Raw genomic sequence first — 27,555 nt, forward strand, 5'->3', positions numbered from 1 at the left:
ACCTTAGAAGCTCTCCTCACTCTAGAGAATGTAGACATCTGTGCTGTTACCAAGACTTGGTTTAAAGCTACAGAAAGTACTTCATCAGAGGAAGGCTACAGTGCCTTCCACGTATTTAGACCAACAGCAGCATAAATAGAGACTAGTGGAGGTGTCTTGATGTACATTAGCAGCAAATACAACTGTACATTGATTAAACAGAATGATGCCATTGAATTCATCCACATCCAAGTCTCCATAGACAGCATTCCTTACAATGTCCTGGCCTACAAGAGGTTACCCTCTATGACCCATGAAGGTTACAGTTCTTACCCAGACTTACTAGAGATGTTCACCATCCATCCAAATACCCTGTTCATGGGAGACTTTAACTAACCCGCTATAAAATGGGAAATGTACACTGCCTGTAGTTCACAGGCATGTTTCCCCGACTTTATCAACAGAAACCAGAAACACTGTGGACCAGATAGTGCACTGTTCAAATAGAGGCTCAGACATATTGGACCTAGTACTCACCAACATGGGAGAATATTGCACCCCCCCATCTCACGTCCTCATTGGTGAAGTTGGGCCACAAAGATGACTTCCTTGAAATAAAAATCAACCTGGGAAACCCAACTAAACCTATAACAGTTAGGAACTATTCTAAAGCAAGCTGCATCTTATTAACTGACAATTTGTCAAAATTCTTGGCTTCCCAAACCCCGAGAACAGAGCTATCAGTTAAGAATTATTTATAGAAACCCTGTATATATATATATATATATATATATATATATATATAAGAGGCTTCATTGAGGCTGTTGTACCTAACAGAGTAAGATCAGATCTAACATCAAAAACAAACCGCACTGGTGAAATCCTTACCAAAAGAAAAAACTCATGGCCAAAATCAGAAAGAGCAACTTCCATAGAGACAAGAGCTCTCTGATTCAACTAAAAAGAAAACTAAAAAGTCTAATAAAGTCCAACAAGCCATTTACAAGGTCAAGATAGCCTCCCAGGCTAAAGACAATCACAAGGCTGCCTTCAGCTGTATCAGGAACCTAAATGGCACAACCTTCACTGATCAGGGTGACTTAAGAAATCTACTGTCTGATAAATGTAGCTCGAACTTCACCCCCCACTCCCCTCTGTGAAATCTCTTCTAGCATATCCTCCCAACTATCAAAAGTAAGCAGGTCCTGGAGGTGCTCGCAAAAACACTATTCACTAGGCCCCAACAATATGCCCAGTTGCTTGCCTAAAACATGATCTGGCATGACTACTTGAGGCAATCCATCTACAGCCTTCAAACTAGTAATGTGCCAGGTGACTGGAGGGTGCCAACAGTCATCCTTCTTCATAAAGGTGTTCCACTAATTGATCCCAGGAACTACAGATCCATCAGTCTGACAAGTCTAATATGTAAAGAGATGGAAATGATCAAAAAGTGCTTGTTGTATGGAAAAAAGCTGTACATCTATGTGAAGCAGAGTTCATCCCTGACCCTATTCAAAAGAAACCCTGATCACTGGATGGATTGCAAATTCACCCCCTGTCTCTGATGGACAGAGGTCAACAGTGAGTAAATTAGTCCACAGCTTATTCCCCATAACCCTTAGCTACATCTTTATTAACATACCGTACCATGTACGCATTCAAGAACCTTGAGGACAAAACTTGGTTTGGTTACACAGCTAGGTAAAGACCCTCATGGTCATTAGCCTTGTATAAACATGTGAATCATGGACAAGAGTCTGTGGAACAGGCAAAAAAGTAAAAAAGAATGAGAACAATGTAGCTATATAGGATAATCTGATGTTGTCCTTTTCATTCTTCCTCACCAAGGGGTTTGGATCTGATCCTCAGATCTGACTCAGCCACATACACTAGACTTCAAATCCAGGTCTTGAGCTCCTCCCTCTACCCATAATGTTCGATTCCATCCCCATTGCCTCAGATCACATTTGCTGCCATTGTGGTTAGTCCTAGGTTCCACAATCGAGCACTGTAAGCAAATTTAGTTCTTATTGTTAACTGCTAAAATTCTCTAATTTTGTTCTATAATCCTTAGAATTTATTTTTACATCCCCTGTTTTAGTGCTCGCTGGTGTTAGGGATTGCTTAGACCTTTAATCAACCTCCTTTCTAACTACTTAGTAGTCTTCATACCATTGTTGGTACCTTCTTTTACCTGATTTTAAAGTTATTTTCTTTAAATACCATAGTTGGTATTTTCATCATTCCCCTTCCTTTCCAGGCTGTTTCTAATAATTAGCCTTGTTTGGTAATTTCTTGCCTAATTACTATCCTTGTTTTCTGTAAAAAATAAAAAAAAAAGTTGTCATTGTTATTATGTTGGAGAAACCAACTTTTTGTGGGCATAAGATCCCAAATTCTGATGCTCACAAGAAGTGTGTATATTGTCTGTGACCAGACCATCTTAACACTGCCTGTACAGTATGCTCTACTTTTAATCCGAGAGCATTGGCTGACAGGCAAAATAAGCTCATCCTCAAAGGTTTACTTCCTGCTACTTCTGAGGCTCAAACCCCATCTAAAACACCAAAATCTGTTTCTTCGGATTCCCAGAAAAGGTCTCCTCTGTAGTCCTCAAGGGCTTCCTGGGAGCCGATAGAAAAGGTTAGAAAAATCTCAGATCTGACCTCCTTGGATCTTAAACTTCTTGGCCTTCCCTCGGATCCAAAGGTCTCTTTTGATCTGAATGGTCAGCTACTATAATGATATCTCCTTTGCCTTCTACTTCTTCTTTGCATTCTAAGTCCTCGGATCCAAGAGCCAGTACACCTCACAGAAGACGTAATCCAGAGTACACAGTTAAACTTATTTCTCCTTCCCTTCCCATGCAATTATTCCAAACTCAAAAGAAACATTCTTGACCCCCTTCCACAGTGTCCTCTATGTCTTCCAGAAGTCTGTGAAAGGTGGATGTGGATAGGATGATGTGTGAATTCCTCAGAGCTCAGATCCAGATGGGAGTTCTGCCAGCTCCATCCCCTGCAGGATCCATTAGTGTGCCTTTGAAGCCCATTATTTCTCCCTCTCCAATCTGACCTGTGGTTTCGGAGTCCAACGATCTGAGATCCCTGAAAGATTTGACATCAGATTCAAGGAAAGTTCCTTCCTCCACTTCAACTATTTCCCCTGACTGATTGTGCTCTGGTACCCTCTGATCATAGCGGGTCTCAGAGCCAAGATGTCAGTGATGGGTCTGAAGGGTTGGGTTCAGCTCTTATTTTATCAGATCCATCCCTCTCTGTCAGAGCTTTGGCCCTGGACAGCTCAGATCAGATTCTCCCCTTGATTCTCAGATCTGGAGGTGGCCATAGCCTACCTTCTTCTGAAGCTTTGGCTCTGAGGAGGGAGGAAAGGGTTTCTCCTGGTCCCTTGACATTCAAGGTGGTAGAAAGGGTCTTCTCTCTCCATAGAGAACCATAGTCTCATGTTTCAGATCCTACCCCCTTTCCCTCATTGGCTCCAAGCTCTGAGTCCATCAGACTTACACCACAGGGACAGCCAGTTTCAGTAAGTCTCCAGATAGTTCCACTAGAGGAACTTCCTGTTTCTTCCTGTACCGCCACTGAACATCCCACAGAGGAGGTCCCTTGGAAGAGGATGTGTAAGAGGAGACACACAGACTCCCCCATGGAGTCTTCCCCAGATCACCACCTGATGACATCTCCTTTGGAAATATCCTAGAAATCCTTAAGTAGAAAGGTGGTTGATCATCCCAAATGCCTTCTCCTGAAGAACTGGTGTTCCTGGAGATATTTTGGTGCTGGACCATCTACATCTTGAGTGATCGCCCAGCAGACAAACTTATTGACGTGGTTTCCCGCAGGACACTGTCAAGCCCATCCCTAAGTGCCTGGACAAGTTTTTGGCCCCACCTTCAGACCACACTTACTGGAGCAAAGGAGTTCCCATTGATGCAATGGTGGTGGCAGCAGCCACTCCGAAACAGCTAGCATAGCAGAGCTCTTTTGTCCATCCGCTGAACTGGGAGTTAAGAGCGTTAGACAAATTTGGAAGGTGAGTGTTTATTTCAGCTACCTTCAGCCTGAGGTCACTTAATTATCTGGTGCATTTTACCAGGCTGCAGAGAGAGATTTGACTAAAGAACTATCAAATACTGTCTCTGAGTCCATGTCTGCTGAGGATTTCAAAAGAACCTCCTTTTGAAGGACCACTGTTTTGTCTATTTCAAACACTTCAATGAGGTTAATCTCTCATACAGCTGAAGGTACCTTGTGAGCAGCCAATTCAGGTATCGCCATAAGGAGACATGCCTAGATTCGGCTATGCAGCTTTGCAGAGCCCTTTAAGACATCATTTATTAATTCCCCCTTTGATGGCCTTTCATTATTTTGGCCATCAGTTAAAGATACGCTTACCCACAGCGAACAAGATAGAAAAAACATGTCTGTCATAGGAATCAAATTGTCTACCCCTCAATATACCTTTTTTAGAAACAAAAAAGGTGGTAAGAAGATGCAGTTCTGTAAATCTCAGGGATCTTTCCAGGATTCACGTGCAGAGGAGGAAATTTTAATGGTAGGCATCACCCTACAGGCAGAGGAGGCCCGCAGAGCCAGGGCTTTAAAGAATCCTTATCTGACAGGCCCTGTCAGTGCTTCTTTAGCATTGCCAAACTGTCCAACTTTGGAGGCAGTTGGGAATCAATTCTCTTTGCACCTAGATGCCTGGACAAATATCAAAACAGATTTATGGGTGCTAAGAATAATATCCAGAGGTTACTATGTACTCTTTTCCCTTCTTCCTCCTTGTGGGAGGAGGAAACTTCCTGATGTTCCACCCAATCAGAGGAAGGAAGCAGCACAAGAAATACAAAAGCCACTGGAAAAAAGAGTCATCCAGAAGGTCCCACCTGACCAGACAGGATTCAGAACTTACTCATGCTTCTTTTTAGTGCCAGATAAAACAGGGGACCTCAGACCCATTTTGGATCTAAGAGATCTGAACCAGTATGTGAAGAAGGCAAAGTTCTGAATGGTCATGATTTATTCCATCCTGCCCTTTTTGTACAAGGATGACTAGATGTGATCTGTAGACACTTAGGATGCGTACTATCTTATAAAAATTGACAGACGATCCCGAAGGCATCTTTGCTTTAGGCTGGCAGCCAATCATTACCAATTCACAGCTCTGCTTTTTGGAATCCCCAGAGCCCCCAGGGCATTTACCATATGCATGGCAGTAGTGGCAGCTCACTTGAGGCTCAAAGGACTCCATGTGTTTCCATATTTAGACAATTGGCTCCTCACCGCCCCCTCCAGACATCAACTTCAACAAGCCAGGGACTATTTTCTCCAGATTTGAAACTCCTTGGGCATTTCAGTCAATCTTGCCAATCACAACTTGCTCCAGTTCAGAGCCTGGAATTTATCAGAACAGTTTTGAACAATATGACTTAGGTGGCATCTTTACCTTTCCACCACATTGCTTCTTTACGACATCAGGCATAGGATATCCTCTCTCATCCTTCTCCCCCAGCAAGGTTAGTGCTTCGGGCACTGGGATCTGTTAGCTGCAATAGTACTGTTTCCCCTTAGCACACTTCTTTATACAAATTCTCCAATGAACTTTAGCTGTACAGTGGTCCATTCTACATCAGCCTGTATCTTTTCAAATACAACTTATTCTGATTTGCAAGTATCACATTCATTGGTGGATTCAGTCCGATGATCTCTTTCTGGGCAGACCTTTTGTTCTTCTGAATCCAGTTGCCACAGTTATCATGGATGCTTCCCAACTGGGGTAGGGGGACATCTTGGGAATGACAGTCCAAGGCATGTGGTTCCCCCCCAAGAGACCAAATTGCATATCATCGTCCTAGAGATGAGAACAGTCCTTTTAGCACTGTGAGCATTTCAAGACTGTCTTGCCCTGGGGACTACTGCAATTCAGACAGACAAAATGTCTGTAGTATGGTACATCAACAAACAAGGAGGAACCCGATCTTACCCCCTGTGCAGAGAGGCCATGAGAGTTTGGGAATGGGCAATCTCTTCAGACCACTTTCTAACTGTGATGTACATCCTGGGGAAATCCAATGTGCTGGCAGATAAATTAAGTGGATCTATTCTGATGCCTCATGAGCAGTCTCTCAATCAATTGGTAGTGAATATGATCTTCAGGCATTGGGCTGACCTTGCTGTGACCTATTTACCAGCCCTCTCAACAACAAGTGCAGCAAGTACTTCGCTCTGATTCCCCCCTCGGTGGAGACACCGAGAGACGCTGTACTTCACAGTTGGTCCTTGAGTCTCCTTTATGCTTGCCCTCCTCTCCCACTGATTCCAAAATTCTTAGAGTAAGCAAGCAGGCTGAAGAACTCAGTAATCCTCCTTGCCCCCTTCTGGCCTCCGCAAGTTTGGTTCCCCTTCCTACAGTCTCATCTTTGTTATCCTGTCAGGATCTCCTGTCTTACCCATCAGGGATTCAGCATCTCAACCTTCACGCAGTCAAGTTAACAGCATGGCTTCTCCACTTCCGCTAATAGTTAGACAGTCAAGGCTCTCTTCCCCAGTTTGTAAAATGATGTTGCCTTCCCAAAAAGTTTCCACCAAGAAAGTTTATAGGAGCAAGTGGAAAAGGTTTTCTATTTGGGCTTCTGACCACAGCATCGACCCCTTTTCAGCTCCAACTTCTGCTATTCCTCTTTTTCTTACAATTTTTTTTAATGAAGGGGCCAGTTTTTCAACAATTAAACTTCAGTAGGCAGCAATTTCAGATTTCCTTTCAGGAAATAAATCTTTCTCCCTGGCTTCTTCCAGATTATGGAAAACATTTATGATGGGCATTTTTCTCCTCAGACCCCTGATAAAGGATCATTCACCACCTTGGGATCTTACTGTGGTTCTTCAGAGTTTAACTCAGAAGCCCTTTGAACCATCAGACAAATGTAATCTAAATTTCTTTCATGGAAAATGGTCATCTTGGTAGCCATAATTTCAACAAAAAGAATTTCTGAACTCCAGGCTCTGTCAGCAAAACATAAAGAGAGGGTTTCTCTATGGACTAACCCTTCCTTTGTACCTAAAGGGGCTCAGAAAATAACATGAGTCAATCGATTAATTTACCAGTCCTTTTTCCAAATTTATCTAATAAGGGAAAGTACATGATACCTCTCCTAGATGTGCACAGACAACTACTTTTTTATCTTAGCAGAACAAAATAGTTTAGAAAATCAAATTTGCTTTTCATATCCTTTTCCTCAAATCGCCTGGGTTGATCTTTCTCTAAAGTTACCCTAGCTAAATGGGTTACAGACTACATTTCACTGATTTACTCTCATAAAGGTTTAGTTTTACCAAGACATCCCCAAGCTCATTCAGCTCAATCCTTGGCTACTTCTTAGGTCTTTTTGGTCAAGGACCTATATTGATGACATTTATGCAGCAGCCATATGGCCCAAGGCTCATACCTATGTTTCACATTACAAGTTGGACATCATATCTAGAAACAGAGCCTCTTTTAGTCTGGCAGTGCTCTGGAATATTCTTCCATGAGGGCCACCCAAGGTCTACATAGCTGGTACTATGTCCCATTAGTGAGGAAGAATGAAAAGGACAACATCAGATTTATAAGTTATGTACTCGCCATAACTAGGCATCTGTGTTGTCCATTTTCATTCTTCCTCGCCTTCCCTCCCATCCACCCCTCATTCCATTTTCCTTCTAGAAGAACCTATTGGACTATGTTTGGAACCCACTGTTCCAGGTTTGAGCCCTGTCTTTATTTCCATCTATCCTTTCTCTCTTGCACTAGTGGGAGATTAGGCAGCAAACTTGATCTGAAGCATAATAGAGCATTATGAGTTGAGGGAGGAGCTCAAGAGCTGGATCCAAAGTCTAGTGTATGTGGCAGAGTCAGAACCAAGAATCGGATCTGAAACCATTAATGAGAAAGAATGAAAATGGACAACACAGATGCCTAGTCATGGTGAGTAAATAACTTATAAGTAAGGCCAGTGAACAGAACAAAAGATAGGACATACAAAAGGTGGAAGGATAGTGGTGAGATGGAGAAGACACAGTACATGAAGGCAAGCATAATGTGAACAAAGAAGTACATGAAGGCAAGCATAATGTGAACAAAGAAAGTACATGAAGGCAAGCATAATATGAACAAAGAAGTACATGAAGGCAAGCATAATGTGAACAAAGAAAGTAAGGGCAACAAAGTGCAAGCTGAAAAGTTGGCAGAAGGGTTCAAGAGGAGGGGGATAAAGGCATCTTTTGGTATTTAGAAAGAAAGAAATCTAGGCTTGTCAACTTAGCAAGCTATTGCAAACAGCTACTGTTTCCAGCTCCTGAAAAACCTCTCTTATAACAACAATATACAAAAAGTAATATAAGTGATGTTAACAACTATTGACCTATTAGCCTCACTTCCATTCTAGGCAAATGCTTGGGGAACAATAAAACAGATATCAGGTATCACCATTATGGACCTGGATAAACCTGGTTTTGTAAAGAGCAGCTCTGCTTAGATATATTTGTAAAGTTTTAATGATCAAACTACTAAGGATCTGGCTCTAGGTCTTTGATGTGGAGCAATTTTCTTAGACTTAGCCAAGGCCCGGGGTGAATTTCCTATCTCCCTTCCAATCGTCAAGGTTCCTTTTGAAGAGCGCCAAGGAGGCGCTGTGCTTGACATGTATGGGCAGTCTATTCCAGAGTATGGGGAGTCTCTGGGTCAGGAACCTATCCCTCCAGCATGTTTTGTGTATTTGTGATGACAAGCGTATGGCTCTGAGGGATTGGGATTTCTTTAAGTGGAGCATGTCCAACAACTCAGGGTTTGACATGGCCTTGTATGTTAAGCAGAGATTGCCTCTGAGTAGACGATATGCCACAGAGTATAGCTGGAGTTTTTTTTAGACAGTCAGTATAGGGCATCTGCTTTAGGCCTGTGATTCTTTTAGTGAGGTATTTCTGCGGCCTTTCCAGCTGTTGCAGATGTCTTGTGAGGTACATACCAAATGGGGCGTTGTACTCTATAATGGGTCTAATGAGGGATGAGTACAGTGGGACAATGACCTCCTTTTTTCTGGATAAAAAGCCCTTAGTGATGAGGTGTGCCACATAGAAGGATTTCCTGACTGTTGTGGCGATGTGGTTATCGAAGGTGAGACCACTGTCCACCTGTCCATCTCTGTTAAATGTAATATAAAATATTTTGGAAAGGTTGCAGTTCATTCACCTGTGTATCTACTAAAACATCTACTAAAGGAGGTAATCCATTATAATGACCTGGGTATAACCAAGACTGCTAATCCTTCCTTTGACCACATGTTCAGCTGATTAGTAATAAAGCTATGCATGAAATCTTAGCACAAGAAATGAGATGTGTCTTATGGTTCTTTATAAGACATATATTAGGCCAATATTAGAGTACAATAATATTTTTGTGCGTACAGTGCAGGTCAGTTGAATTATCTTGAGATAGAGTACAGAGAAAATTCACCAAAATTATTTTATTTCAGTAAGATTACAGTTACGATAATAGATGCAAATACCTTGATTTATTGTCTTTTTCATTATCATTACTTCCATGGTAAATCAGGATTTGCCTGCAAAGTCTTTCAGGACTCTAGTTTGCATAATGTCTTCAACGTAAACATTTACTGGTAAGTAGGGCTTGTGTAACTGTAATTTCTTTTACAGGGACTTATCTCACCACCTTTGACCATCTCACTTATCTACACTCATCTACAGTAGTTAAAATGCTTTTAGTGATAATGAAATAACCATCTGAAATAGCATCACCATATTTAATATTACCCATCTGTAGAATAGCATGTTCTGCATATTACTGTTCAGGGTCTATTTTTTTACACATCTCTTTGTGTGGTAATAATAGCCTCCATTGCTGTCTTCATTATGCAAAATGATCTGAAGTTTATTTCAGATGATGGAATATGTTAAACAATTTGAGTAATAAGTAAGGCATTGGAATTCTTTAGTAAGTTACTCGGATGACAAGAGGGAGCTATATTGACTCAGAAACAACTTTTCTGATGATTTGTTTCTTTTTTCAGGGAACCTCTCCTAAAGGAGTGAGTGCTACTTATGCAAAAATCCGGGATGTCTTTGTACCAAGAATTTCAGAAAAAGGAGAAACCATCCCACTAGGAGGCAATCAGAAGAATCAGAAAATGCAGGTAGGGCAGATAAATGCTGGAAAGACAGAGCATACCCTGACATCAGAACTGATGGCAGTTTTCTAGCTGTAGCAGTTTGGTGTAAACAGACTGGCTTTACTCACTCAGCCTGTACCTGCCAGAAATGCTGAAAAGAAAAGCAATCTCCTGAGCTCCAGCTAGCACTTAACTCTTATCATTTAAGTCGCTTTGGTCTAAACATTCTCTTCATCCACCAGCACTACTCTTTCAACAGCTTTCCTTAAAAAAAAGTTCTTATCTATTATTCATTGTCCTCACAATTGCTTAGAAACTCATGTTAACTGGAACTCCCTATAGTGACTCAATAACTCAGAAATGACAAATGAAACTTGTAATTTCACATGCCCTTACTTGTTATTACTGCTCCAACAGATTAACAGAGCAAAAAGCCTTAAGTACCCTGTTACGTCTGGTTCTTGTTTTCATTATTCATTTTTCTTTTGCTTTCACAAGAACGTTTTTTGCAGGCTTCAAAGCAGTTAATCTGTAAGAATCTCAATGCTAACTACTCAGCTTTTCCTTGGTAAAGATAGCTCATACTATCCCAGATTTAAGAAGTCTAAGTGCTTTCAGAAACACAGTAATGTATTTAAAAATATTTGTGTGTTTATTTGTTTATTTTATTTGCTTATTTTATTGAAACATGGTAAGCTTTTATCTCAGAATGTAGCAAATAACTTATTACAGTTCTACAACACACATTACACTGGTTTAGAGAGTGGGCAACCTTACATCAGTACTTTAATTGGAGAATGAACGTTCTCCAGCAAGCTTCTAATGTACAGGTAATGCCCACTGAAGAATGTTTGTTGTTTCACGGCAGCCTATTAAAGTGCTGTGAATCTCTGATAGTAAGCAAACAAACAGTCACTTTTATTTTATGCTCATTAAGCAGTGTTTTTGATGTTTAGCAAATGTAAAATTGAAATAAATAGAGAATATTTAAAAAAAATGAAAAGTGTGTGCATGTGTATATGCTTGCATGAAAGTGAGAGTGAGAGCGATCCAGCCATTGTTTTATGCTCGCTGAAATTTTAGTCCATCTGGTGTCATTTCAACATGTATCTAAGATGAGAACATTGTTCCCAGTGCTGATTTAAAGCACAAAGTCTGTTTTATGATAGTGACATACTGGGTAAACCTTTTAGTCCTCCTGACTGTTTTCATTGTAGTTCACATTAGATAGTAAGCATAGCTCTGGCTAGCGGGTATGAGGTATTCTATGTAAGTAAATCCATTAGAGCACTCCACACCTACATTTATGAACACAACTACAGAATAAAAAAAGGAAATACTTTAAATGCCCTTTTAGGCATGTGTCAGTATATATATGATTTTTGCAAAATATTTATTTTTTGTGTATCAGATTTTAAAGCTAGGAAAAAAAACAGGGAAGATGATAAACTGAAAAAAAAATGTATTGGCTGGTTTTATGTAATGCAAATGTCTACCCTTGTTTAAATGATTTAATTAAATGTAAATGTGCATTAAAAAAATCTTTATGACATGTGGATGTTTACTACTTTTTAAGAAATATGGCCAAATCAATCATGTGACTAGATCGTGATATTTAAATAATTTCATTGTTTGCATGTATCAGTAATCTGAAGACATGTATATTAAATGTGACCAGAGACAAAAGCCTTTACTGTTTTTTTTTTTCATTTTTAATTAAAGCATTCTTCTTCAAGTGACTACTTGCTACATGTGATTTTTTTTTTTTACATATACAGAACCGGCATAATAAACTGGTAATGTATATGTGCATCCATCAGCAGCTTTACTCAAGTGAACTCTAAGAAGTCACTTGGCATGCATCATTTACTGGTCAGAACTACAACTATCAGATAATTACTAAGTATTTACACATATGCCATATACTTTACTCTAAAGAAAAAGATGTAATAAATAACTTTTAATTTTAAATGCATCATGTGTATGCCTTATGTATACAAATGAGTCATGGGAATTACAGCAATATAAAATCAGTAGCTGAAAATTCAAAACTGAACTTGAGGATGGCCAGGCAGTGTATATATGTGGTGATCACCTCTTTCAATATCACCACAGTGCTGAATGTTTAAAATTGCAAAAAAAGTGATAAAAAGTAATTTTATTTGTTGCAGGCAATGGTATAGAGATGTGCAGAGGTGTCATTCCCCAAAAGATGCTCTGGGAGATAAAAGATGGTTTGAAAATCAGTTGTAAAGAGGGAAGTCATGTTACCAATGAATCAAAGGCGAGTAACTGTGAAGTTTCTGCTTCCTGTTTTGAGAGGGCCAAAATAAGTGTTAATAACAAACAGTCTGTAAACTGTAATAATTTGAACTTTGTAATGTAATGAGCTTGTCTGATGCATTCCGTAGATATTTTGCATTGATTGAAGTAAATGAAGTGGACATTCTCTAAGAGCAGCAGAAGCCATAGGAGCTATTATGTAACATTTGAAGGAAATGTGCAATGTGGTGAGATGTGGAAGGACCAGTCTTAGTCTGGTATTTATTTATTTATTTATTTATTTATTTATTTTACATTGCATTATGAGAAAGGACAAGTATCATAGAGATTATGACAACCAGGGTGACAGCTGGTGGTAGCAGGTCATCCAGTGTTTCTGCAGCAGGAGGTGACTTTACATTAAAAAAAGATGGAATCTTAGGCAACAGGGTCATGTTGAGTGGCATAGACAACAGGAAAAGGAAGCAAAGGTTTTAGTGTTAGTAGAATAAGGGCCTATGATCTTAGCTCTAGAGAGGATTTGGAATTCAAGGGAAAGTATGTTTTGTTAGTAAAGATATGGAACAGAAGGTGGCCTATTAGATAAGTAGTAATGATACACAAGGGGAAGCAAAATCTGTTCTTATATGCTTGTGAAGGGGTTGTGAAGACTACGTTTGGTCTAAGTTCAATTATTTATGCTTTGATAATTAATGTTACATTTTAACACCCATTTCATTTTGTTGGGCTGTTATTTTATTGTCAAATTTTGGATGTGTATTATCAGTAAAGAACACTTGGGGAAAAAGTTCTGCTTGCATTTGTATCAGTTTTAATATGACTATGAGATTTAAGTGCCTTTCTGGAATTAATAAGGAGTTAGACGTACTCCTATTAACTACTGCAAGGGAGAAAGTCCTATACTCTGAATACATGAATTTCTGTATTCCAGTACAGAGAGATAGCAATCTGAATTTTCAGAGCTTTCATATTTATTTCTTCATTATCTGGGTGATTATCTACATTTGTATCTAATTCCAGATGTATCTAGGAGTAGAAGTAATATGTTTGAATTCTTCTTACTAAGCAAATATAAAAATCCAGACTCAAACTATGGACTGTTACTGAACATTACTTCATCTAAAATTTCATATTTACCAAAATCAGAGGTCAGAAATGTAATGACACCATAACTGGTATATCTGACACTAGGAGTTTCATCTCCTCTAAGACAAATACCAGCAGATGTTTAATCAGCCTGACTCATAAAACTTTCCCAGACTACCTTAGCCCTTTACCAACAGTCCCCTGTGCAGAAGGCCTTGTCTGCTGATCACTTCTGCTATGCATTAAAGATAGTCAATCATCTAAACAAGGGTTTTCTCAGTGATATAGGTTCATAGGTTCATACTAAGCTATCTGCCCTGGGGCAATTATAAGCCTAGCCCGATTCTGTATGGCTTACACCACCCCTTGATTTGAGTATACTGTGCCCTTTTTAAGGTTTAGTTTACTGTGCCTCTGTCTAATAGTGACACGGGAGTAATCCCTGGGACAAACCTACGATCCCCCATCCACCTATCGAGATTCTTCTTGAAGAGATTCAGTGAGGTGCTCTGCCTCACATAAACTGGAATTCTATTCCAGAGCGAAGGGAGCCTCTGGGTTATGAACCTGACCATCCAGCAAGTTCTGTTTATTTCTGTGCTGAGGTTCAAGTCCCTCGAGCGTGTGGCTCTACGCGATTTAGATTTACTGAGGTGGAGCATGTCCATTAATTCTGGATTTGACATAGCTTTGTATGTCAGGCATAGATCGCCTCGAAGTAGGTGGTATGCAACTGAGTAGAGCTGGAGTTTTTTTAACCGAGCAGCATATGGCATGTGTTTGAGACCCTTGATCCTCTTGGTGAGATACTTTTGGGGTCTTTCTAATTGCTGCAGGTGTCGGGTAAGGTACATCCCAAAAGGGGCATTGTATTCTATGATGGGCCTGATGAGGGATGAATAAAGGGGCACGATTACCTCTCTTGATCTAGATGTGAAACCCTTCGTGATGAGGTGGGCTATGTAGAAGGTCTTTCTAACCACTTTGGCAATGTGGTTTTCAAAGGAGATATTGCTATCAACTTGGGTCCCCAGGTCCCTAATAACTTTCTCTGTACTTAATGGGTTTCCGCCTATGTGGTAATTTGTGGGCACATTGTTTTTGCCAAAGGGTATGACTATACATTTCTTGGCATTTAGCTTTAAACCAGGGCGCTGGAACCAGTTATCTGTCTCTGTGAGACCTTTTTGAAGGATGTTTGTGTCAGCTGGAGAGTCTATTATGGCGCCCAGTTTGCAGTCGTCTGTGAACTTGGTGAGCCATAGTCCTCCCACATTTGCCTGTACCTCGGAAAAGTATATACCGAACAAGAGTGGTCCCAGGACAGAACCCTGTGGGACGCCACTTGTGACCGGTTTCGAGTCTGACATGGCTCCAGCAACTCTCACTCTGTGGGTTCTGTCTTTGAGCCAGTTTGTGACCCATCTTGTGACATAGGGGTTTATATTTAAGCTGGATAGCTTATCTATGATGCCCGAGTGGGGTATTGTGTCAAATGCCTTTGCAAGGTCCAGATAGGCTGTGTGGACTACCTTCCCTTCATCTATGGCTTTGGTGACTGTTTCAAAGAAGTCAACCAGGTTCAAAAGGCAGGATCTGCCCTTGACAAAGCCGAACTGGGTAGGATCTAGTGTCTGTAGGTCCCCAATGTCTTTGTTTATGAGCTCCATGATGATCCTCTCCATTGCCTTGTAAACTAAGCTAGTCAGGCTTATGGGGCGATAGTTTCCAGGGTCTGTAGAGGCTCCACCTTTGTGGAGTGGGACCACTGTTGCTATACGCCATTCTGTGGGCACATATCCTGTAGTGAGGCTGAGATTGTATAGCTGTTTTATTTGAGGGATTAGTTCCTCTTGGAGTTCATGTAGGACGCAACCTGGGACGCCATCAGGTCCCATGGAAGCAGTGTTTTTTGCTTTGGAGAGGGCAGCCTTCACCTGAGCATCAGAGATGTTTGGGAGGCAGCCCTCTGCCGGGATAGATACTTGCTCTTTTGGGGGGGAGGGGGTGGAGATGTTTGCACTGAACCTGTCTGCCAGGATATTGGCGATGTCTGTGGCTTCAGTGTATTTTTTGAAGTTTAGAATCAACTCAGAACAAGTCTGGGAGTTGCACAAACAGACCCTGATTGCCTGCAGAGGTGGGCAGTCAGGCAGCACTTCAGGGACACTGAAAGGGGCTATCCGGTAAAAAATATAATGTTTTTTTTTTAATTCATGCATCCAGGTCAGAGTTTTCTTTTTATCTTCTTTTTGACTTTGTGGTGCTTATATAACAGTTTTCCTCAGAGTTTTTGTCAACATCCCCCTTCTTGCTTGGGGTCCATTTTTATAGTGAGGGTAGTCTCACTTCATTTGTTTACTGTTTATACATTAGCAATATCATATAGTGGCTTTGTGTGGCTTGCGGAAGCTAAGAGATCTGATGTTGTCCTTTTCATTCTTCCTGAACGAATGGGTTATGGATCCGATCCTCAGATCTGACTCAGCCTCATACTTCAGATTTTCGATCCAACTCTGGAGCTCCTCCCTCTACCCATAATGTCGTAGTCCATCCCCAACAGCTCAGATCTTGTTTTCCACCATTGCACACAGATGTGGGATCCTTCTCTCACAGCATTTTTCTTATAGTGTTCTATATTTGTAAATGAAAAAGTTTAATTACATTTATCTTTCTACAGAAGATCCCACAACGAGGCAGAGGAGGACTGCAAAATCAGGGTTTCTTAGATTTTTTTACCGGATAGCCCCTTTCAGTGTCCCTGAAGTGCTGCCCGACTGCCCACCTCTGCAGGCAATCAGGGTCTGTTTGTCCATGAATCCAGAAGCCTGGGCTACTATAAAAAAAAGACACTTGGGTGCTAAAAATAATATCCAGAGGTTGCTTCGTACCTTTTTCCCAGACTCCAGTTTCCAAAAGAAAGAAGCTCCCAGACTTTCCACCCAGTCAGAGGGAAGCTGCAGCACAAGAAATTCAAAAACTGCTAGACAAAAGAGTCATCCAAGAGGTCCCACCAGACCAAGCAGGATTTGGAAATTACGTTTCTTTTTAGTGCCAAAAATGACAGCAGACCTGAAACCATTTCTGGATCTAATCAAATTAAATCATTTTGTGAAAAAGTCAAAGTTCTAAATGGTCACAGTTTAGTCCATTCTGACATTTCTACACAAGGATGATTGGATGTGCTCCACAGGTCTTCAGGATGTGTACTATCACATCGAAATAGACAGGTGCTCCCGGAGGCACTTACACTTTTGGCTGGGAGCCAGTCACTACCGGTTCAGAGCACTACCCTTTGGACTTACTGCATCCCCAGAGTGTTTACCAGGTATATGACAGTGTTAGCAGCTCACCAGAGACTGCAAGGATTCCAAGTGTTTCCATACCTAGACAACTGGCTTCCCACTGCCCCAACCATACGTTTCCTAGAACAGTCCAGGAACATTTTGCTCTAGATTTGTCATTCACTAGACATAACAGTCAATTTTGCCAAATCAAATCTGACACGAGTACAGAGCCTGGAGTTTATAGGTAAACATCTGAACACAACAGCTCAGATTGCTTCCTTACCTTATAGGCACACTCAGATCTCAGGTACATCAAATTCTATCTCATCCCACTCCTCCTGCCAGACTAATTCTTCAAGCTTTAAGTTCTATGGCAGTAACAATAGTTCCAGTCCCTTTAGCAAGCTACTTTATGTGTGTCCTTCAATGAACTGTAGCTGTTCAATGGTCTTTTCTTTGGCAGCCCCTGTCATTTCCAGTCAAATTTGCTGAAATATGCATACACCATGTTCAGTGGTGGATCTGGTCAGACATTTACCTAGGTTGGCCTTTCATTCTTCCTCCCCCATTGGCCACAGTGACCATAGATGCCTCCCATTTGGGGTGGGGGTGCATTACTTGGGAAGGATGGTCCAAGGCATGTGGTCCCCCCAGAGACCAATTCACATATCAGAATTCTGGAGATGAGAGCAGTAGCATGGAGGCTGTTCAAGGTGGTCTACCTCTAAGGAATATTGCAATTTAAACTGACAATATTTGACTCTCTGGTCTGGTACATCAACAAGCAAGATATAGTCTGATTTTACTCCCTCTGCTGAGAAGCTATGAGAGTGTGGCAATGGGTAATCTCCTTCAACCACTTTCCAGTAACAATGCACATTCCAGGGAAATCCAACATACTAGCAGACAAACTCAGCAGGTCCATTCTGATGTCTCATGAGTAGTCTCTCAATCAATCAGTGGCGAAGAAAATTTTTCATTATTGGGGTCACCCTTGCTGTGACCTCTTTGCATCTCCCCATGTACAAGTGCAGCAGGTATTTTGCTCTAATCCCCCTCAGGGGAGTCACCAAGAGATGTTCTAATCCATGTTTGGCCATCCAGTCTCCTTTACTCCTATTCCCCACTACCTCTGATTCTGAAACTTTTACAGAAAAAAAAAAAGTTGAAGAGCCTGGTCATCTTCATTGTCCTTCTCTGGCCTCACCAGGTGTGATTTCCCTTCCTATGGTCTCATCTTCGTTATCCTCCCTGGATACTGGACCCAACTCCAGACCTTCTGTCACACCCTTCAAGGTTGAATCATCCCAATATCCCAGCCTTCAAACTAATTGCATGGTTTCTCCAGTTCTACTAATAGCCAGACAGCCCAGGCTTTCTTCCCGAGTACATTCCATACAATTACCCTTGCAGAAAGACTGCACCAAAAGGATTTACAAGAGTAAATGGAAAAGACTTTCTTTCTGGCTTCTGAAAAATAACATTGACCCTTTTATTGCCCCTATCTCTACTGTACTAGACTTTCTAGTTTCTCGTTTCAAAGAAGGTGCTAGTTTTTCACAACCAAAGTACAAGTGGCAGCCATATCACATTTTCATGCAGGGAACAAAAACTGCTTCCAAGTTATGTAAGGCTTTCTTAAAAGCACCTTCCTGCTTAGACCTCCAGTAAACAATCCATCACCTACCTGGGATTTGACAGTGGCACTCAACAAACCTTTGAACCTACAGCAAAAAAAATGACAAAGTTTCTGTCTTGGAAAACAGACTTTTAGTGGCCATCACTTCTGCTAAAAGGATCTCTAAACTACAGCTCTTTCATCAAAGACTCTTTACATTATCTTTTGTAAAGACAGGGTTACTTTACGGACTAACCCTTCTTTTTTACCTAAAGTGGCTTCTGAATCTAACATTAACCAAATTATTCATTTGCCAGTCTTCTCTTTAAAATTTAAAAGCAAAGGAGAATACATATTACATCTTCTGGATGTGCCTAGACAATTATGTTTCTGTTTACACAGAACAAGAGAATTCAGAAAATCAGACCAGCTGTTCACCTCCTTTTCATCAAGTCAGCTCGGTTATGCAGATTCTGAAGTTACATCAGCTAAATGTATAACTAATTGCATTTCTTGGATATATTCCCAACAGGGTCTTTCTATTCCAAGAAGTCCTACAACCCATTGAACCAGATCCATGGCCACTTCATCTGCTTTTTGGTCAGGAACTTCTATCAATAATATTTATGCAGCAGCAACATGGTCCAATGCTCATACCTTTATTACCCAATACAAATTGGACTAAATTTTAAGAAGTAGAGATGCTTTTGGTTCAGTGGTTCTCTGAAAATATCATTCCATGAAGGCCACCCAAGATTTATGTAGCTGGGGACTCTGCCCTATTCACTGAGGAAGAATAAAAAGGACAATATCAAATTTAAAAGTAATGTGCTCACCATAACTAGGCATCTGATCTGTGCTGTCCATTTTCATTCTTCCTCAACTCCCCCCCCCCCTCCATCCCCCTTCTTGAAATTTCTGAAGTGGCCTAATAGTTTCTTCTTGAAACCTATAGCTCTGGGTTTGAGCTCTCTAGTGTCTATTTTTCTCTCTAACTACTTAATGTAGGCTTTATGGCAGCAAATTCAATCTGAGGTGTTGGCAATTGACTAAGGCATTATAGGTAGAGGGAAAAACTCAAGAGCTGGATATGAAGTAGGCGGCCAAGTCAGATCTGAAGATAAGATCTGTAACCCACTCATTGAGGAAGAATGAAAATGGACAACACAGATGCCTAGTTATAGTGAGTGCATAACTTTTAATTCTTTCTAATTATAGATAAAGTTAGAGTCTCGATCACTTAGGAATTGTACCTGTGGATAGTAGATTCCACTCAATGACAAGCACTCTAAATGTCTTAAATGTCTTAAATGTCTAGTAGATTCTCATTTTTAAGAAGCCAGTTCAGTCTGTGCCTTCTTTAAACTCACTGCCGTTTGTTTGTGTCTTTCGGCTTTTCCCGGTTAGGGGTCGCCACAGCGGAACTCCAGTCCGCTAATGATTGGCAGTAGATTTTGTACGTGCCGAGTTTGCCAGCCCTGATGCACAACCTTCAATGAAGGTACGCTCATTCACGCATATCTCCACACAGAAGACGCTCTAGCTGAGAATCGATCAGCACAACGTCTTGCTGTGAGGTGACAACGCTACCGCAGCACCACCACCGCAGTACTTTAAAACTCACTGCCGTTAAACAGCATAAATATAAACCTTATCATAAAAAGATTATGTCTGCACCCATGTCTGACACCATGGCTTCCCCTTCCACCACAAAAGCTTTTTTTATATGGAAACTACCTGCTGTGGAGGATACTCCTTCAGCCTCCAAAAAGCCTAAAGTAGTGTTTCTGAGGATGTTGTTTTCATTTATTCTACTTCAGCATCTGTTAAACATGTTTCTGCTGTGGCTTCTCTCAAAAGACCTTCTCCCTTATGACCCAAAAGTGTTGTATCTTTTACCTTACAACAGGAGCTATTTACTCCCAGGTCATCTTCCTCTATGTTTGGTGGACCCTATAGTTCTTTTTCAGTCCAAATGGACAACATAAAAATGTTGAAGACAGCCTTTAAGATGCAGCAGATTTTGGGCATGTGCTTGCCCCTGCAATCATGTAGGGTTCTAGAGTACCTTCATTACCAAATTTCTCCAACTTAGTTCCTTATCTTGTCTCTCTCAAAGTTTATTTGAGCATCAGTACCTACTCTTCCATTAGTCACTCTGCTGACTTGGGTATCAATATAAAATGGCTCCCTCTGGATTATTCCCTTTAACCTTGATTGTCATTATACTGACTGAGACATTGGCATCAAGGATTCTAGTCTCAGTTTCCTCAGTGTTGGTTCCTGTATCAGTGTCATTGTTTAATTATTCAGTCCTAGTCTCAGTCCCTTTTGTTTTGAAATTGAGAATAACGTACCTGAACTTAGCCTTCCAGGCAGTTCTAACATCAACCGATATGTTGACAAACCAAGTAAATGACAAACAACTGAATGAATCAGCTGATAAAGGAACCAAAACTCCACGTAGTAAATAAAAACAACTTTAATAAAAACAAGTAACATGAAGCGATTTTTGTCCGGTCCTGTGACTGAACTTCTTCAGATAGTAAACATATGATTAGCAGCATTTAAATATCTTTGACACACACCCCCATGTGACCGTAGTCCAATACAATGTGGCAAAACACTTTCAAAACATTAATACTTCAAACCTTAAACTTCTAACTATACAAATACCCAATGAAGAAAATGTAATAAGAATTTTTAAATTATTTTTTAAATTAAAGCTAAAATATGTTCTTAACATTACATCATCTCTAACTAACAAACTTATCAAAAACCATAAAATGTGTTTAATATGTGTGAACTACTTATCAACCGATATGTTGGTACACACCTTGACATCAGACGATTTGATTCATTTGGTCATCCTGGACCTTGGCAGTGATTTTGTTGGTCTCAAGAATGGGGTCTGATTTGTGCAATATTAGTCTTTACAGCTTGATAGTCCCCAGCTCAGTTTGGGGTGACAGGTCATGGCACCTGTGATGCAGGCATATTGGCATGAGCTACCCCTCAAGTGTTCCACATCATAGCTCATCTTCAACTCTTATCTGTTATCTGCCTTGCTTCCCCTCCTCACCCAATACAGAAGGATAGGTGTCTCAAGACAGGGTGCAAGTCCTATGTCCAACATGTAGTCTTCTTCCTCCTTTGCCTCTGTCCATCCCAGGACAGTAGGTAAAGCCACATAGAAGAGGAAGCATGTAGACTCCCCAGAGCAGTCTTTCACCCCCAGAAATGGATAAAAAACAGATATCTGACTCCCCTACCTTACCTCCTGATGACAACAGATTTGGAGGGATTTTACAGTTCATCAGGATCAAAGCCAAGATGCCTCAGGGCATCCCTTCTGAAAACAAACCACATCCTACTTGAGGGTTTCCTGTTACTCAGGTCTTCCTCTCTGGTTGTACCACTACCTGACAAAATGTTACATAGTATTACATGACCTAATCACTTAGAGCCATATTTTACACCATTGAGTGGTTAGCCCTGCCACAGCATGTAGTCTGTGATCTGTGTTCTCCTATCTTGAGAATACTGCGTACCACAGCAGATGCCCAAAGCAGTTGATCTATACAAAAGCAAAGAACAGGGCACTGGAAGCACTCTACCACCTTCTGGAAAGTGATTCAGTAGGTGACACAAAGAGTGACCATATCAGGTTGGAAAGCAAAGAAGATAAAGATAGTCAGACACCCTTCATAAGGGATGCCAGCAACAACCTGCTCACCAGACCACAGGACATCAAAGGCAGATGGAAAGAGTACTTCCAGTAGCTTCTGAATGAAGACAACCCCTCAGAAGCTGTAATGCCCCAGACACAGCCTACAATAAGATGAGAAGAAGAGGAGCCCACCCTAGAAGAATTTAGAATAGCACTAAAGAAAATGAAGTCAGGGAAAGCAGCAGGCTCAGATGAGGTCACGGCAGATATGATAAATAGACAGGGGAGAAATGGCTTCTGAGGGTACTCATTGTGGTGTAGAGAAAAGGTGTATCCCAGATGACTGGAGAAAAAGCATACTTGTTCCAGTGTACAAGAACAAATGGGTCATCCACATCTGTAAGCAATACAGAGGTATCAAACTCGTGTCACATTGCATGAAAGTTCTGGAGAGGGTAACTGATAAACAGATACACAAAGTAGTAGAAAGTAAGATGGGAGATGAGCAGTTTGGGTACAGATCAGTATGCATCACAACTGACCTGATGTCTGCAGTGAGACAGATAGTTGCGAAGAAGCTAGAGATGAGGAAAGAGTTCAACTGGGCACTCCTAGACTTGGAGAAAGCATATGACAAGGTCCCAAGAAAGCTGATTTGGTCAGTACTGCTGTGGTTAGAAGTCCCACAAACATTGGTAGAATTAGTGCAAGCTATATATAAGGACCCAATGACTCAAGTACGAACAGTGTTTGGTCTCACAGAGGGGTTCCCAGTCAGAGTTGGTGTACATCAAGGTTCAGCTGCGAGCCTTCTACTGTTCATACCGGTGATGGACTACATTAGCAAATATGTCGGAGGGGACAGATCAATAAAGTTACTGTATGCAGAAATGTGGCATTACAGGCAGACTCTGAGCAAGAACTTCAGCAAATGTTAGAGAAATGGAATGCAATACTGAAGACACATGGGATGAAACTAAGTACAGATAAGACAGTGGCAATTGCAGAAAACTGGGGAAATCAGAAGAAGCTGAGAATTGAGACAGAGGGGGAGAAAGTGGAACAGGTTAACAGCTTAATCTATCTGGAAGGGGTGATTGAGGAGAAGAGAAGTCTGAATGAAGAGGTCAAAGCTACAATTAGAGGGACTTCAGCCAACTAGCATAGAGTGTCAGGTGTAGTGTATGACAGAATACAAAAGAAACTGAAAGGTAAGGTGCACAAAACAGTGGTGCGACCAGTGCTACTGTATGGTACCGAAACCTGGGTAGTAAAAGCAGAGCAGATGAGGAAGCTAGAGGTGATGGAAATGATGTGCCTAAGATGGGTGGTAAGATGTACACTGCGGGACAGATGAAGAAATAAGGACATAAGAGCAGAAGCCAAAGTAACTCCAACTGCAAAAAGATCAAAGAGAACAGATTATGATGATTCAAGCACATGAGTAGAAAAGCAGAAGACAATCTGGTGAAGATGATTTGGGACAGACAGGAAGAAGATAAGAGGAAATGAGGGTGCCCAGCAAAAAGGTGGATGAATTGTATGAGAGAAGATCTTTGACAGTCAGACATGAATGTCAAAGAGGGCAGGAGTGTAGCATTGAATCGAGAGAGATGGTGACTGTTAACACAATACCTCAATCCCATGTAGAAAAAAATGGGGAAAAATTGGTTGTTGATGATGATGATGGTATTATATAATGTATGGAAGAATTTCAGTTTAGTGGATTTGATCTCTAAATACCCAGACAAAATTCTTAATCCCTCAAGGACTATACTAGTAGATCGATTTCTAACACAAACTGTTTCAAAAAAAACATTTAAAGACAATCTATTAACTTTTGAACTTGCTTTTGCACTGATCCAACTTAATATACCTCTCCCCTCTGCTTCAACTAACCCCCTCCTTCCTATTAATTTGTTCCTCTCCTTCTGTTATCCTGCAATTGTTCCTTAAAATGAGCTATACTACAGACGCTCTGGTCCTGAAGTGTTTCATTTTATTCCTGAATTTATCTCATGCCTTACATCTGTAAGTAATTGTACTGTGACTATGTATAGGATGAAACTATATTGTGATTTCTGTTATACTGTATGCTATTACTGTTACTGTGACTATGTATAGGATGAAACTGTATTGTGATTTCTGTTATACTGTATGCTATTACTGTTACTGTGACTATGTATAGGATGAAACTGTATTGTGATTTCTGTTATACTGTATGCTATTACTGTTACTGTGACTATGTATAGGATGAAACTGTATTGTGATTGCTGTTATACTGTATGCTATTACTGTTACAGTTTCATCATATACATACACATATTATGTGATTACTGTTATACTGCATGTTATTATCATTATACTTAATGTATTGTGACATTTTATATTATGTATATACTCTTTGAAGCTTTTCTCCTCGTGTCTGAGCTGAAAAAGGGCATCTGTCCAGTCGGACTAGCTCAGTCAATAAATGTCAAATAAATAAGTAAATAAAACCGAGTTACACTCTAGCTGGTAAATTCTAGCTTCATAGCAAATCAGACCAACCATTTTAACCATTGTATGATTGATAGTTCTGTTAGAGTGACAAGCACAAGCTTTACTCCTTGCCATCCCACCTGGCTTCATCTAACTGAATTTTCAGAAAACTCCAAACCCAAGTTCATGAATGAAAAACTCCATTTTTGGATCTTTGCTCTTCAGAAATTTGGTAAAAGTTGAAATGGAAAAACATGATCATGAGAGCAGTACTCTCACTAAGGTTAGAGTTAAATTCCATGCTCCTCTTTCTCACTTTTAAAGAATGTATTACATTACATTCCATCTGTGGTTCCAGTGTTCCTGAAAAAGATGATTTTAAGAAGCTATGGAAAGCACTGCCATGGACACAGCAATTTCCAGAATGGCCATTCTTCTCAGGACTTTTTTCTTAGTGGAACAATAAAGGATCATGCTGCCCTTCTTCCAGAGAACAGTTCTCACACCCTTGAAGGCTTGCCTTAATGATCCACTGTGGAAGCAGTCGGGGGATGACTTTTTGTCCAACTGTTATAGTGAAAGGCCATCTGTCATGGCAGGTGGATAATATACATCATATTCAGTGATTATCCAGTTTCCTTTTTCGTCTACTCTCAGTCCACATCTCCTTGCCATTCCTCATCAAAAAGTTGTAACAAAACAACATATCCAAAGCCTGCTACAAATAGAACCATCCAATAGGTTCTGCCACACCAGAAAGGGCATGATCTTTACTCAAGGTTCCTTTTAGAGTAAAAAAAAAAAGAATCAGAACCTCATGCCCATCTCGATTTAAGTTGCATAAATCAGTCTTTGTCAAGGAGTCATTTCAAATGGTCACAGTGCAGTTCATTCTTCCTCATCTTTTTGAAGAAGACTGGATTGACTTGTGTGAACATTCTGTGAGGAAAAGTTTACTTTTGACTACAATTTTACTTAGACTGTAAACTTTTTTGTATTTTGGGCAGGATAAGTGTTTGTGGGGGACTGTCAGTGGTCTACTTACCTCATAACCACTTGTTCACTACCTTATCTTTCTACTCTGACTTGTCTGGGATCTGTTCTCTACTTTCAGCATCTCTTCCTTGGCTTACCAATGGAGCAACCTCCAGTCTGCACAGTAGTAATTTCCCCTGCAAGCAAAAAGAATAATATTATAAAGGAGTCTTCATGTGTAAGGACAGGAACTATTCTTCCTCATCCACTGGTGTGTGACTCTGTTGTGGCCACTTGTTCCTCACACTGCCCATTTTTTCTCCAGGTCCTCTTGATGTAGATTTCTCGGCCACCAAAGAGTGTGGGATAGCCATGTCCTCTGTGGTAGTAGGGGTGGCGTTGGTGGACAACAGAGAGACACTTTTGTCAGTGGCAGGGGAAGGGTCTTCACTTAGATGGGAAGAGCAGGTGGAAGCTGAGACCAGTGTACATGTACGAGTCTGTTTTCGGGGAGAGTATGCTTAATGACAAAAGTGATCAAGTTTTTGTTTGTTTCTGTGGACAGAGCAGACTTACTGGGATTTGCCAGGGAATTTATTAATCTTTTTTTCCCTACCTTCCTATTCTTCAGACAAGAAGATGAAAAGAGTTCCTTCTTTTTCTGAAATGGTATTTCAGACAGATGCGCTGACATTGCAGGGCTATGATTGTATTTCAGGAACTTCTTCTCAGTCTAAGCACGCTGATTCAGCAGGAAGTATATCATCCAGTTTCCCTCCTAAAGACATTCCTTTCACCTATACTTTATATAGGATGAAAGAAGTTTTTCAGTGGGACCAGAATGAGGTTCCTATGAAACAAAGAATGTAGCATGACTTGTAACAGTTTGAGATGCCAAAAGCCACAGCTATTCCTTCTGTCTTGCTTGTCATAGAGAATCCCCGGGATTCAAGAAACTTGGCGCAAGGATGGTTTTAGCCTTGTGCCGAGTGTCCTCACTATAGATGGCGCAGCTGCGCCATATGAATATGTATGAGGGCATGCCGCCGCACCCTCTACGTGCACAGGAAACGTGTGCAAGTGCAGGGGGCCTGTACAAGTGCTCTACGGAGGCATAAACATGCCCTGACACTTGCAAAACCTACTATGCCTACTAGTAGAGCCCGCCCCTAAAAGTAAGTCAGTAATTCAGTGTCCGTGGATACCGAAATTTATGCTAAGTATACAAGAGTGTCCACGAACAGTGAAATAAAATCGAAGTAGTAAACACACAAGCACATAGTGGAATGGTGAGCCCTGTCCCTAGAACTTTCGCAATTAGATTCCCTATGTCTCTATTATACATTTGAATTGCTGCAATATCGAAGATATAAGCAAAGTGCAGCGTGTTTGCGCATCTCTGCCCTCCACCGAGCGTAGCTTACACATCATATTTATTCAAATAGAGAAAAACATGCAGAATCAACATAAATGTCAATAGTGTAGTGTTTAGAGCATCCGCCTAATAAACAGGCATTCACGGTTCGAGCCCAACAATAGCATATATCATTTTCCATGTGGAATGAATGTTGTTTTGCCGTAAAACCAACATAAGAGTATCGCATGAGATATTTAACTTAAATATCATTCAAGCAAAACGGCACTGTTATAATGAATAAGGTACTAGTAAGCAGGTGTAAGCACAAATAAGCAGCAGTAAACACATATAAGTACCAGTAAGCAAGACTGAGTGCACTTGCATGGGTCTAAGCAGTGCCCAGCATAGGAAATGTATATAAGTATATACAGGTATATATATATATATATATATATATATATATATATATATATATATATATATATCTATGAAGAAAGAACAATGTAACAATAAAGCATACAAAAGGAATGAGAAGGGAATCAACAGCAACTCCAGTATTATATAGCGCTGTCAGTGTGTGTCATATCAAGCTGGGCAGGAGTGAGCAAAGCACTGCTACTCACACCAAGG

The 27,555-nt window shown here is 40.7% G+C and overlaps 1 protein-coding gene across 1 annotated transcript in view; it reads left to right on the forward strand.

Moving 5' to 3' along the window:
• The window catches only part of LOC122799619 (CMT1A duplicated region transcript 1 protein-like), a 922,387-nt gene that overhangs the window by 382,612 nt on the left and 512,220 nt on the right, over positions 1 to 27,555 (forward strand). Inside the window, exon 5 of the mRNA XM_044068803.1 lies at positions 10,070 to 10,192. Within this exon, the coding sequence (XP_043924738.1) occupies positions 10,070 to 10,192 (123 nt within the window). The remainder of the gene's footprint in view (positions 1 to 10,069; positions 10,193 to 27,555) is intronic.

This window comes from Protopterus annectens, chromosome 4.part0, assembly GCF_019279795.1.
Source record: "Protopterus annectens isolate FY-2018-M chromosome 4.part0, PAN1.0, whole genome shotgun sequence".
In the NCBI taxonomy this organism is placed as follows: domain Eukaryota; kingdom Metazoa; phylum Chordata; order Ceratodontiformes; family Protopteridae; genus Protopterus; species Protopterus annectens.